At 40.8% G+C, this 14,490-nt stretch overlaps 1 protein-coding gene and 1 long non-coding RNA gene across 2 annotated transcripts in view; one reads left to right on the forward strand and one right to left on the reverse strand.

Annotated features, from left to right (window-relative positions):
• LOC117223581 (ATP-binding cassette sub-family G member 1) overlaps nucleotides 1-14,490 on the reverse strand; it is a 62,782-nt gene that overhangs the window by 13,197 nt on the left and 35,095 nt on the right. The window contains exon 3 of the mRNA XM_076518984.1: nucleotides 10,237-10,354. Coding sequence (XP_076375099.1) covers nucleotides 10,237-10,354 — 118 coding nt within the window. The remainder of the gene's footprint in view (nucleotides 1-10,236; nucleotides 10,355-14,490) is intronic.
• LOC117223585 (uncharacterized) lies at nucleotides 1,987-11,265 on the forward strand. The gene is made up of 2 exons (XR_004490965.2): nucleotides 1,987-2,913; nucleotides 10,105-11,265. It is a non-coding gene; the product is annotated as an uncharacterized LOC117223585 (long non-coding RNA).

Genomic DNA, 14,490 nt, shown 5'->3' on the forward strand with positions numbered 1-14,490 from the left:
ATATTTAATATTAATAGATATTATAATATATATTAATTATCTAATTATATATTATTTATTAGTATATATTAATAATTTCGACGAGTTGCGAACAGTGCAATAATATTTCTAAGTTCTCAGTGAACGAAGGGTTACGTCTTTGTATCATCTTGCAAGTTTAACCGGAAACGATTATGTTTAGCCTATGTTTAGTTGTCATTAGATACGATTCAACAACTTAATCGTTCAGCTATTTTTATCACGCTTCAACGCGGCATAATGCACTCGCCACATGGCATTTGCATTCTCGCATCGGAAATATTTTTCATTGGCTCCGTAAACACGGGGAAAAGATGTGCATTCGGTATACCCAAGTACATACGTACATCTGTACCATGCTCGAAGCAAAAAAAAGATCTGCAACCATTTATTACGGATGCAAACGAGACGCAAATTTTCATATTTATATCTCGATCAACTGCGCGCGCGTGAATAAATAGAATGATCTCGTTTACGAGTTAGCAAAAATGCAGGAAGTACGACGAGCGAACGAACGTGTCGCATGAAATGTCGCGAGACGAATATACAGGGTGTCCCGAAAATGTCTCGCAATCCGAAAATGGAAGATTCCTGAGGTCATTTGAAGCAACTTTTTCCTTTGCGAAAATTTTCTCCGAAGCTTCGTTTACGAGTTATTAACGAAAAACACTGACCAATAAGAGGCGAACTCGGCTGGCGCGCGGCAGCCCAGCCAACGAGCGCACGGGAGCCCAGTTCCGCTCATTGGCCGGCCGTCTCGCGCCGAATGATCTCGCCTCTGATTGGTCACTGTTTATCGTTAATAACTCGTAAACGAAGCCACGGATTGCATTTTCGCCAAGGAAAAAGTTGCTTAAAATGACCTCAGGAATCCTCTACTTTCGGATTGCGAGACATTTTTAGGACACCCTGCATCCTACAGCCGACGAAAACGTACAGTGACTCGCAAAAGTGTGCACGCGCCGTTTCAAACGCAATAATAAACCCTACTTTAGAATCGAATCGGACGCTTTGAATTTATTTTGGATTTTACCAGTTTGCCGGACAGAACCAACAGAATAAGAAAAACAGAACGAGAAAGATACGTTCTCGAAATTTTTTATTTGAACTCGCAATCAAAATTAAAAAGTATGCGCATTTTGTATGTCATACAGTCAGTCATAAATCCACAAAAAAGAATTTCAAAACATTTATTTCTTTTTATCGTTCCGGGCTTCGAATAAATTTGTGAAGATTCCGGAATTTGCATTTTACACGGAGTGTAAATTTGCATTTTGTACGGAGTGTATTGTACATAGTCATTTTTGCACGTCCCTGTACGGTAGCTGTCACAGAAGTGCGAATTACACGCGACGTTGACATACATATTAGATCGGTTATGGAACAATTATTTCATTCGTCCGCTTGTCCATTCATAATAAAATAGCTAAAACTTGTCGACGAGAAGTAAGTCCGGTAGTAAAATAATAATACTGCGTTCAATAAATATAATGGAACTGCAAGTGAAAAGAAACACAAAAGAAACAAAATTACAAACACCGGTAATCAAGACAAATTGATCAATAGCACATCTTGAATTGTGCATTCCCGTGATTTATTCTTCGTTCCGATGAATCTATCTGGAAAAGCGAATAATTTCATCTTTGTTTACGTGCACTTTTTTCGTCGCTCGATCTTGACCTTTGTACACTCGATCGTTCCGCTCGCCGGCTACCAACATTTCACCTTTCGCGTCACGCGTTCCTTCGATTCTACAGGGTGTCCCAAAAATATCTCGCAATCTGAAAGTGGCGGGTTCCTCAGGTCATTTGAAGCAACTTTTTCCTTTACAAAAATTTTCTCCGAGGCACCGTTAACGAATTATTAACGAAAAACAGTGACCAATGAGAGGCGAGCTCGGCTGGCGCGAGGCGACCGAGCCAATGAGCGAAACTGGGCTTCGTGCACTGGTTGGCTGTGCCGCCTCGCGTCAATCGTACTCGATTCTTATTGGTCACTGTTTTTCGTTAATAACTCATTAACAGTGGCTCGGAGAAAATTTTTGTAAAGGAAGAAGCTACTTCAAATGATCCGAGGAAACCGCCATTTCCGGATTACGAGATATTTTTGGGACACCCTGTATTATAATCGTGGGATACGACATTGCCGGTTTCATTGTTGCCACCGGTTCATTAAAAGAAAAAAAAAAAGATAACAATGCGTTCGTATAACTGCAAAGCAGATCCGGTTATTTGTAAATCGCGTATAAATCAACGGAGCAATAGATAAAAAAACAGTTTATGCTAATGGATAAGAACGGTATCAAAACGGACGCGTTATTACTGAGATGGACGAAACGGAGCCTGGCTTCTTCGAGGTATTACGATCGCGATTAATCCGTCTGAATATCTTTTTTCATTTTACGATCGTATAATCGACGCCGACGAAGAAGACGCGCGTAATAATGTAATTCTGTTTCAGCGAATTCGTTGCCGCGAACCAGCGACGACAGGCTGCCGGTTAGACCGTGACGTCATCAATGTTCGGACTGCGCTTCATACTCGTTCGACTTTTCGGATCTACTGTCGCGCCTCCGGCGGTGGAGGCTTCACTTACGACGCGCGTCTGCGCTACCAGTCGATCTTCTCCAACTTACCGCGCCTCTCGTAGGATCACCGTGACGTCACCAATGCTCGGAGTGCACTTCGAGCTCGTTTGGCTTTTCGGATCTACTCTCGCGCCTCCGGCGGCGGAGGCTCCACTTACGACGCGCGTCTGCGCTAACAGTCGATCTTCTCCCACTTACCGCGCCTCTTGCAAGGATCCGAACGTCGGTGACGTCACGGTTTAGCCAGCCGCCCAGCAGCTCTTCCGCGAAACAGACATATCGCCGTCTAAGAAACGATCAACATCACAGTATGTATTCCAAGCGGAAACTCCGCCTGTCATTCTTCGCGGAAAAAACATTTCATTAAATACGCTCCCACTGCATTTTCCCGATTCGTCATCTCATAATGCTGCTGCATTATCTCTGATACGATCCTTTCGGTCGACGATTCTTTTGACTGTTAATTAATTGGCCTCAGCACTTCTAGCCTCTTTAATCATACAAGATGTATCTGATCGTTTGGGAAAATCGTTTCGTTTCTCCACGAGTAAATACACGACGAATTTCTAATGTTTAGAGTAGGAGAAGAGCATTCTAATTATGCTCTATCATTTAACACGTTCATTGCCCGGCGCGATTCGGCTGAGTTTCTCGCAGGGTCCAAATCCGACTGTTGGGGCGCCGAAACGTAAACAGCGAAAAGCGGGAATAGCAACGATGAAACTCGTGTAGACCCGTGTGCGTTGTCGGTGCCCTAATGCTGTAGAGCCTTCGATTCATTATAGGCAATAAAATTTTGGGTTCCTAAATGGGAAAAGCGATAAGGTTTTCGGCTAGAGGACTTCTGTTATCCTAGATACTTCATTTAGTCGAGAAGCATACTTTCTTTTGAGATGCGCATCAGTGATTTTTTTATCCTCAAAATGTTCATTCGATGGCGTGAAAGTTTAATTGAAAGCGAGGATTGTAGCGATGACGAAGTAGCAAGTTTTAGAAGAAAAGTTATAAATAGAATTTCGTCGAATTCAGACGAAAAGACCTTGACGACATGTTGGAAGTACTTGCTATAGAGAACATAAGAAACTGAACTCTGTTGATAATACATTGGACAATATCCAGTGGAACGAATTCGCCAACAGTCGTTTCCGTTCACCGGAAAAAAGTGGGCTTCCGATGGATTTATCGTTTGACATTAGCGCAAGTGGAATGCTTTCGTTATTCTTGGATTAAAAAAGTGATAAGTCTTTTAATCACAGAAACTAATAGATACGCAGACCAAAAATTGCATCGATGTATGTTGTATATCTTACATTTATATTTTAGTGTTTATTTCTTTAAATTTACTTTAAAAATCCAACTGAGAGAGAGAGAGAAAATCCTATTAACTCTCTCTTGAATAAGAGGAGCGTCACCCATATTTGGGTGACGGGGCCCTCAACGGAAGCATACCCGTCACACAGATCTGGGTGACGCGGCGACGAACGTGTTAAAAAAACATTCAAGTCGTCTAGCCCAGTTCTGAAAAAGTTGTCGCGTTTTAAAAAGTGACTGTAAACACTGTACATGTTTATTTAATTCTTTTTAAAAAAAAAACGCGGAAACCGAGGAAGACAGAGAAAAAACAACCCGTCCGTTAAGTGAAGTGTTAAATACACAAGGGATTTAGGTTAGGTTCGGAGGTCCGCGTGCGCCGAAGAGTTAAAAGAATGCGATAAATTGCGTCTCGCCAATTTTCAATGCGTTCTGTCTTCTACCATGATTCGACGAAATTAAATTTTCAAATCATTTCAATCTCGTGCTTATTTCCTGGTGGAAAACAGTCGCGATCGATCACGTGCGCCCTGATTTCTATGCACAAGAGCACGTCCTCCTGGTTCCGACGATGATTCAGGTTTGAATAAATATTCCGAAAGATCCTGCGAACGACTGCATCTGTAATAATCATCAGCGCGATGCGTTACGTGGAAGCCACACGTGCTCGCGCTGACAAACAATTACTATTCCACGCGAATGAATTTCGACTGAACCGTGTGACTCTCTCGGCTTCCTCCGCGCCGGGCTCGTTATTCAATTCCCGGCGATGTTTTCTCGTGAACGTCTTCCAGGAAAACATCCTGAACTGAATTCGAAGCCACGATCGGGACGGTGCATTCTTTTACGGCGCAATCACCGAGCGCGGTCGTCGTTTATGATCCAATCAAATTTGCAGCCGGCCCGTTTAGCGCGTGCGTTCCGTCGGCTCGTTCCGTCGCGGCGGTGCAAGCGTTGCAACTCCATATGCTCGCGCGAGCGAAATATTTAGATGCGCTGACAAAGTGGTGTCATATACCGGGTGGGTCAGCAATATGTATTGCCATTTAGATGCAAGTCATTATTCATCAGCCGATGCATCCTTCAAAATGTATCCGGTAATGTTATTAATATTATTATTTGTATCCGATTTAATGTTACAATTAGTATTACAATTAAGTTTACAATTAATTAATATTACAATTAATCTTGATATTTAATTATTTTATTTGATCTTCTTTTCTTTTTATTTATTTTTATAGCACGATTCCTATCACAATAAAATATAAAATATATATATATATATATATATATATATATATATATATATATAAAATAAATATGGAATAAAAGAAAAATAATTATTCTTTTATTTCATAGTAATATAGGAATCGTGCTGCAAAAGTAAATGAAAGGAAAAGAGATCAAACGAAATAATTAAATATCGAGATTAATTGTATTTCTTCTATGTAATTATACCTGTGATCCGGAGGTTTTTAAATGTTCACTAGCCAGTCTCAACAGCTTTCACTTTTACTTTCAGTCTCCTTCTTTCTTTTTGCGGCATCGTCCCGTTTATTGCTAATATTAATAAATATCTGGAGCGCATAATCTACGACTGAACTTTGCAAATTTGTTTGCCATCTATCTGTACGATGCGAATATTGTAACTTCGTCAATTAGGGAGACTTTACTGTACCTTTCAGTACTCTGTGCTTAGTGGGATCTTACCCGTACAATAAATAAATAAATAGATAGATGGATAAATAAATAAGCAACTGAACAAATAAACAAATAAATAGTAGAAAATAATAGTAGTAAAAAGTAGTAAATAATTTTAATAGAAATTTAGAAATAGAGATTTAATAAAAAAAATAGTAGTAAAAGTAATAGAAATTCTATTTTACACAACTAGTGACACTGTCATATTTTCACAGCCAATTTGCAAAATCCTCCATTAACTAAATTCTAAGGTTAACGGACCTACATCGACCGTTATTGACCGCATCAGGATATAACGTCAGAGAATCGGTTCAAAATGATGACACTTTTACAACATTTCTGCCGAAGGAGTCTGTGCATTATTTAACGACCCGATGGCAACGCTCCCACGTTCCGCAGTAAGACGCTTGTCGCAAGGTCGCTTGAATGTCATCGCGCTGCACAATGCGCGCGATTCTTGTTTTCTATCTGGCTGTGCAACATGACACGACCGATTGAAAACATTTCATAGAAAATACGCGGTCCTATTTGGAAGAACGTCGAGCGATCCGGAGGCTTCGGAAAACGCGATCTTGGCAGCGTAATCTTCTGTCCGTCGGAATTTTCCGGCCAGTCGTTAACCCCTTAACTTGTACGCTCGAGTTAATTCGAGCGCGCCAAACAGGTCAAACTGTGCACAGTCGAGATAATTCGAGCGGCATTGTATTTTATGCTGCTATAATTCTTCACACTCGAATATAATCGAGAATTGAAAATAACAATGTGAAGGCAAAGAAAAAGAATCGTTTTATTGATATTTATCATTTATATGGGATTGTAAGCTATAATGCTTATTTATTCAAGAATAAAATATAGCCTTTTTCCATGGAACAAAAGCGCGGTATATCAAAATTCTCCAGCAAAAGAAAAGTTGAATCAGGGTCGGTAACAAATGGAAACCTTCGAGGATGTGGATTCGGTTGGATATTGCTTATCTACTTCCAATCAATCATTATTATACTTATCACTTTCTTCTGAGCCGCTTTCCGACAGCGTATTCATACTCAGATTCTGATTTGCTCATTTTTTAATATATACTTTACTAAAATACAATGTAAAATAAAACATAATAATAATAATAACAACAACAACAACAATAATATTCTGAAAATTTTTGCCAAGACAATCTTCTAAATTGTGTTCTTTTACATGAAAAAAATTGATCATTTTTGCCCGGTTTTTTTCAAAAAAAAAACTGCGTTAAGGGTTAAAATCGAGAATAATTTAATTCGGTTTAACCTCGTTCGGCGGACGATACGAGATTCCGAGAACCGTGAAAGGAAGGTACGGCGGAAGCGGAATAATGCAGGAACGACGGGTTCACGGCGACCAAGGGCACTGACCCACTTTCGCGTGTTGAAAAGGTCGACGGTTGCCCGGCGTGCACAATGGAGGAGGAGCGATTACGGTGCGTTTGAACGCGGCGTGCATCGCTCCGCCATGTTGTGCGGAGAGACCGGATCGTCGGCGTGTACCCGCTCGTATGAATAACGAAGCTCGCGACCGAGGTTTTAATGGTGGGCGTACCGCGGTTCGATCGATGACGAAATAATACGTCGGCACGTGGTCGCCGATGATCCGGCGCGTGTTATACGGTATGCGAGCAGCGTATTGTGTGTTCGCGCGCGAATCGGGCGCTCGTGCGTAAGCAGAAACCGAGAATTCGTGCTCGATTACTGCTAACGATTCATTAAATAACCATCGATTCTACCGATCCCTTATTCAGCGGTTTCGCGAACGCGACCAACGGCCGCGGCCTTTTCGACTCAACTTTCGAGCGATCGTAGCATCGAAAAATCTTGGATCAAAATTGGCCGACTTCGATCGACGATAACTCCGCGAAAAATCATCGCAGGACGATGATTCTTGTTTCAAATTGGAGCTCGAAGCTTCTGCTTCGAGACGCTCTTTCTCGATTTTAAGCTCGACGCGGCCTCGCCACTGTGACCCTTCAAACGCGAGGCCACTCATTGAAAAATGACGATTTCTGACGTATCGAAGAATGCGAAGTTTTGCGAAATGCACGGACTTCGTCAAATTTTTTCCGGGGATGCCGAACGAAGCACGATCCTTTCCCGTTAATTTGAACGAAATGGAACGCGGCTACGATTTTTTCTCGCGAAGTTACAGCACTTGTAAAGTACCCCTGTATTTTTCTCAGGTATCATCGGCGTCGGTGTTGTCCGGTGCGCATCACGAGGTGCTTGCCGATCGGATCTTCCATAACTTAAAATCGGGGAACGCGGTCTTAAAGTAGAAATTTCAAGCTTCGATTTGAGACAAAGATCATCGTCCTGCGATAATTATTCGCGAAGTTGTCGTCGGTCGAAGTTGGCCAACTTTTATACAAGATTTTTCCACGGTATAATTTTGTTGAGCAGTATATATTCGTGTGGCACACCTTTTATTATATATTTTTTTTCTAATTCTGCAAGGCGATCACGTGAAATACCCGAGTAAAAATACAAAATCTTTGGTTTATTAATTCCTATAAAATCTCACAGCAACGCAATGATTTTTATTTAATTCTGTGCAGCAAAATCACGACTGCTCCGAGTTGCTGGTAAGTATAGTAATTTCTCCCTAATTCGAGCTCGGATTGCGCACAAAAATGGGCAACTTGGGAAAAGAGGATGCGATTATTCGAGCCTCGCGGCTCGTTTTTATATAATTTACCGATTGTCAACAACTGTAAAAACGGGAATTAGGGAGAAATTACCGTATACAGTAATGTCTCCCTTACTGACGCTCAGATTGTCCACTAAAATGGACAATTTGGGAGAGAGGAGATACGATTGTTCGAGCCTTGACATAACCTTGGCAATTTGTAACTGTAAAAACGAACCGCAAGGCTCGAATAATCGTATCTCCTTTTCCCAAATTGCCCATTATTGTGGTCAATCTGGGTGTCAATTAGAGATACATTACTGTACAGTGATGTCTCTCGAATTTTTATAGTTTAACTTTTATTCCTCTCGTTTTTATAGTTACGAATTGTCAAGGTTATGTTATGATGCAAGGCTCGAACAATCATATCTCCTCTTCCCATATTGTCCATTTCTGTGCACAGTCTTAGCGTCAGTTAGGGAGACATTACTGTACAGTGATGTCTCCCTAATTGACGCTCAGATTGTCCACAAAAATGGACAATTTTTAGAAGATGAGACACGATTATTCGAGCCTTGCAGTTCGTTTTTACAGTTACAAATTGCCAAGGTTATGTCAAGGCTCGAACAATCGTATCTCCTCTCCCCAAAATTGTCCATTTTTGTGCGCAATCTGGGCGTCAATTAGAGAGACATTACTGTATACCAACAAAGATCGACCAAGTGCTACGGTTTAAAAGATTACTTTGAACTTAGTTTACTTTTAGAAGCACGTATAAACGCGTTCCCTTCACTCGAATGCAAGGACGTCGTTGTAAAACGTCAGACCGATTCGCTAGGATTCAGATAAGAATTTAAAGGCGCGGAGTAGAACGGAGTCGGCGACAAGGACATCGTGGTACAGTGGCACGATTAACTTGCTATGCCTGATCCGAAGGTTAAGTACGAGGACATCATTGTATTATACAGTGACACAATCGATTCATCGGGACCGCGTTAATGATTAGTCAGGAGGAAATCGTGGTACAGTGATTCGATCGACACGATTTGGAAAAATACGAATCAGAGGTTAAGTAATACGGTAGAAAATGACGCTAACTAATAACTAAATGACGTTCAGCTCGGAAGCAAAAATGGACACTTAGGGAAGAGGAGATACGATTATTCGAGCCCTTTCTTCCCAAATTGTCCATTTTTATTTCCAAGCTGAGCGTCAATTAACCCTCTGCACTCGAAGTCATTTTCAATCATTGTAAATCTAAATTAATTTTTCTGACTTGCGGTATTTCCATTTTATATGACAAAGTGCATTTTATGCATACGAAATTTATAGTCTTGCGACTCGTACAACAATTAGACTTTTAATAATTTTTTACGTCTAGATTTTTATAATATAAAAGTTATCTTGGAAGGTGATGTAACACTCAAGTTGCAAAGGGTTAAGGAGAATTTACTGTATACCGTCATAGTACAGTAAATTCCCCCTAATTGACGCTCAGACTGTACACAAAAATGGACAATTTGTTCTAATGGGTTCTCACTTGTATAATGAATAAATAAATAAATAAATATATAAATAAATAAATAAATAAATAAATAACAGAAATTGTACTTTGCATTATTAGTGGCACTGTCATATTTTTACAACCAATTTGCAAAATCCTCATTTAACTAAATTTAATTTTAACTGAATTTTAACTATAAATTTATTCCCAAATCGTCCATTTTTTAAACCTCCGTCAGCTCGTTTGGACCCAGTCGAAAGTTTCTTTGTTCAATTTCTTCGAAACGATGTTCAAACATCGACGGTAATTTAAATATTAAACTCGGAACTTCTTTCAGATTTATACGGCACGGAACGACAACAATTGGGGCCCGAAAATATGTACAAAAAAAGATGACGAGTGCCGGCGGTGTTCGCGAAAGGCCATAATCGCCGGAGGGTTAAGTTTACATTGGGCACAGTTGACTTACGTATAGCCGGCTAATACGTTCAACAAAGTGGACTTTCCGGCGCCGGAGGGTCCCATAATGGCGACCAGTTCGCCAGCCTTGAATTCCCCGTTGACGCCATGGAGAATTTCTTTGTACGCTGCAACAAGAAAAACAATGAAATTGTAATTACAATAGCAGCAACGTGCATATAAAAGTCGTGACCAAAATACATATAATTACAGAAAATTCTCTACGATTGTTCCACAGATAATTATGTTATTAATTATGTGTCCCATAATTATGTTAACACTCGGAACGAGGTGATTCCTGAGGCCATTTGAAGCAACTTTTTCCTTAGCGAAAATGCGATCCGCGGCTTCGTTTACGAGTTATTAACGAAAAACAGTGACCAATCAGAGGCGAGAGCTCGGCTCGCGCGTGGCAGCCGAGCCAACGAGTGCTCGAAGGCCCAATTCCGCTCATTGGCTCTGCTTCCACTCGACATTGAAACGAGGGAAACCGAGGGGTTCCTAAGGTTCCTCGGGTGATTTGAAGCAACTTTTTCCTTAGCGCAAATGCAATCCGCAGCTTCGTTCACGAGTTATCAACGAAAAACGCTTGACCAATGAGACGCGAGCTCGACTGGCGCGAGGGTCAGTTCCGCTGAGGGAAGTTCCGAGGGAGCCGAGCTCCGACCGCTCGCTGGCTCGGCCGCCGCGCGCCAGTTGATCTCGCGTCTCATTGGTCACTGTTTTTCATTAATAACTCGTAAACGAAGCAGCGGATTGCATTTTCGCTAAAGAAAAAGTTGCTTCAAATGGCCTCAGGAATCACTCCTGGGCGTTAACATAATTATGGGGCACCCTTTATGGTTGTTGACAATCGGCGGCTATAAAATGAAGCCGCGAGGCTCGAAGAGAATTGGAGAGAATTTACTGAATACCTTATTATTATTATTTGTTATTTCCTTCGACAGAGATGTTTGTTACTGAACCGCGGATTTTTACGCGAAATAAAAATCGATTTGTATCGATAATTGCAAGAAATAGAAACTAAGTTTTCTCCATCGTTATTCGTTTCAATGAATTAGAAATAATACATCGACGTTTTTACATTGCGAATTTTTAATGAAAAATTAAAATTATCTGCACGTGAGTTGCACGATACAGCCGGCTAGGTCGACCTTCGTTTCATGTCCCGATAATTTTAATTAGCTGAAATTAGTTCGAATTAGTTGAAAGTGCTTCGAACAATTTCACAGCGTTGCATTTTATGCGGTTATTTTCGTTGTAACCGCGTAAAAACCCGCGGACCAACGATTATACAATTTCGCGTTATCTGTATCGCATTTTCTTGGGAAAAAAAGGAAACAAAAAAGTGTGGCACCAGAAAGCACCGAGAACTGCGCAGCGCTTTCATTGGTGTGTTTCGGCGAGAGTCAGCGAAACTTGAAGAAGTCGCAACCGTTCGGGTCAAGGTGGCACGGTTCGAAAAAATATCGCAGGCCGCAACCGGTGTTTGTCGATCAACTAATCGCCGGTTACGACGAATATGCAACAATCATTTTTTGCGAGCAACAAACTTGCTGTTGTATAACGACGGCAGCGCGACCGGTCACGATTTCGCGAGGATTTCGTGTCTGCGAATAGCGCAGAAAAAAATATTGCTGTTCGGTCACGAGCGAGTTGCTGGTCGATGAATCTCCGCCCGATGATCTCACGCGGTGTAAGCTCGGGACCGAAAAAAAAGCGAGCAAACGCGATAATAATGCGCAATCATTAACCGATATATATGTATATATAGCAACATGTGCGTTAGTCATCATCGATCGGTAGTAATTATCGATTCGTTTCCGAGCTAATGTTGACAGCGGTGTTTTTCCTCGCTTTGATCGATGTTTCTTTCTATGCTGTAATTATTTAAAAAACTGGTCAATGAAATTACACCAGTCAGTAACAGTTTCGTGATCGCGCGTCTCATCGGAACGTCTACGTACAGGGTGTCCTAAAAATGTCGTGCGATACGGAAATAGCGGGTTGCTGAGGTTATTCGAAGCAACTTTTTCCTTTGCTAAAATGCGATCCGTGGCTTCGTTCACGAGTTATTGATGAAAAACCGTGACCAATGAGAGGCGAGCGCGGCTGGCGCGAGACGGCGCAGCCAACGAGCGCGCGGAGCCCAGTTCCGCTCATTGGCTAGGCTGGAGCGAGGCGGCCGAGCTCGCCTCTCATTGGTCACTGTTCTTCGTTAATAACTCGTGAACAAAGCCTCGGATCGCATTTTTGCAAAGGAAAAAGTTGCTGCAAATGATCTCAGGAACCTGTCCTTTCCGGATGTTAATATAATTATGGGATACCCTGTATAGATCGCGTACGTCCGCGATCTTCTTCAGCCTTTTATGGAAAAAAGACGAAAACAGTAAACCAAATTAAACTAAAAAAAGTAAATTAAAGCCATTAAAGTAAATCTTCATATATCATATATTAAATAAATGCCATGTATTAAATAAATTCCATATGGTTTATTAAATAAATACCATATAGTAAATGCCACTATAATGAAACATTATTATACAATAATAAAAGATAAAAAACGTTAATTAATACACACGTTTAATAGAAGGTCGCGATTCTTGGTGTTATAATTGAATTTATGGTGTTATAAAATCCAAAAGAACGTATTCTTCTTTTTTGCCATAAATTAACAGTATCACACGTTCGAAAAGAATTCTCGTCAGCAGAATTCTTTGTCTAACAAGAGCAAGGAGGAAGAAGAATGAAGGCTCGTCTAAAGATCCGCCGTTTCTGTTTCTATTTTTATCGCGTCGCTTCGTAAAAACTGGAATAACCGAAGAACCGATTTCAGGAACTGGTTTCCAGGTAAGCATATCCGTCCGCCTAAAATGACGAGCCTATCAATGTCAAAGGGACGAGCTTAAATCCTGTGAGTCGGCAGAATGGAAGTCGTTGATGCAATAATAACATGGGAACCGAAACACGAAGGATGACATTAGTCTTGTGTAATGCGATGCGGCTGGCATTGTGCATCCGCCTATCGGGAGCCGTGGATATTTTCGCGCAGTTCCCGCTTTCCCACGGTCGGTTCGTTGCCGGATAGACAGGACGGGAGGAAGCGAAATAGGAAATCGTTCGAATCGTTCGTTTGCATGATAAACAATTCGACGAGAAAGAAGCTTCTTGGACTTTAAGCTATTTCGTGAAATTATTGTCGACTTTGTTGTGAAGTATCACTGACGAAATAATGAAAATCGATGTCGAGAACAATTCCTCCATTGTTTTCTACTCGGCGAGGACGGCGTCGTAGTAATTTACAATATTTAATATTTACAAGTATTTGGAAATTCATGAGCCTTTCACCTTTTAAGCAAAGCTAGAATATTCTATGTATGGCATAATATAGTATACTATACAGGGTGTCCCACAATTATTTTAACAGCCGAAAATGAGGGGTAGCTGAGGTCATTTGAAGTAACTTTTTCCTTTGCGAAAATGCAATCCGCGGCTTTGTTTACGAGTTATTAACGAAAAACACTGGCCAATGAGAGGTGACGGTGCGAGAGAGAGAGTCCGCGAGAGAGTACGCAGCACGAGGCTTTGACAGATGGTCGGGACGGACTCGAGCCACGTTCGAAGTATTGAACAAATCACGAAGCGAGAACTTTCCGGATTTTTTTTTTACTACGTGACAGTGATATTTTGAAGAAAAACGCTGTTCACCTTTACTTTAGAATGTCTGAAGAATATTTACTAATTTTTCGGACCCGAAATAATAAGTAATTTAACCGTGACGGCCGTTTTAATTTTCTAGTGTGCATGACACCTCGTGTGTAACATATGAAATTTTTAAGCAAGGTGTACAGTGAAGATTAACAAAGTACGTAAATGATATTTTACGTTAATGGTATTTTATTTAAATAATTCCGTGTCCGAACATAGTTCAACGAATGATTCGCAAAGCTAATTTAATAAATAATAATCGTGTTAAAGGATGTAAGGGATATGTTTGTTAGAGAAATATGAAGAATATTATCAACAAGAAACTCACCCATTTAGTTGTAAAATCCACTTCATGCACGAAAATGTGTGCAGGAGGATAGTGCATTGACCTCGTACAATGTATGATGAACTGCACAGCTGATCTGTATCCGACGGCGACGAACAGAAGGATATCTCCAGGCAGGCAATTTCAACGTTTACTTTCACTGCATTATCACTAAACACTGATCACTTATCAATAATATTTATGGACCAACTTTCCTGGGTTAATATGTAT

The sequence above is a fragment of the Megalopta genalis genome, chromosome 1 (assembly GCF_051020955.1).
Source record: "Megalopta genalis isolate 19385.01 chromosome 1, iyMegGena1_principal, whole genome shotgun sequence".
NCBI lineage: Eukaryota > Metazoa > Arthropoda > Insecta > Hymenoptera > Halictidae > Megalopta > Megalopta genalis.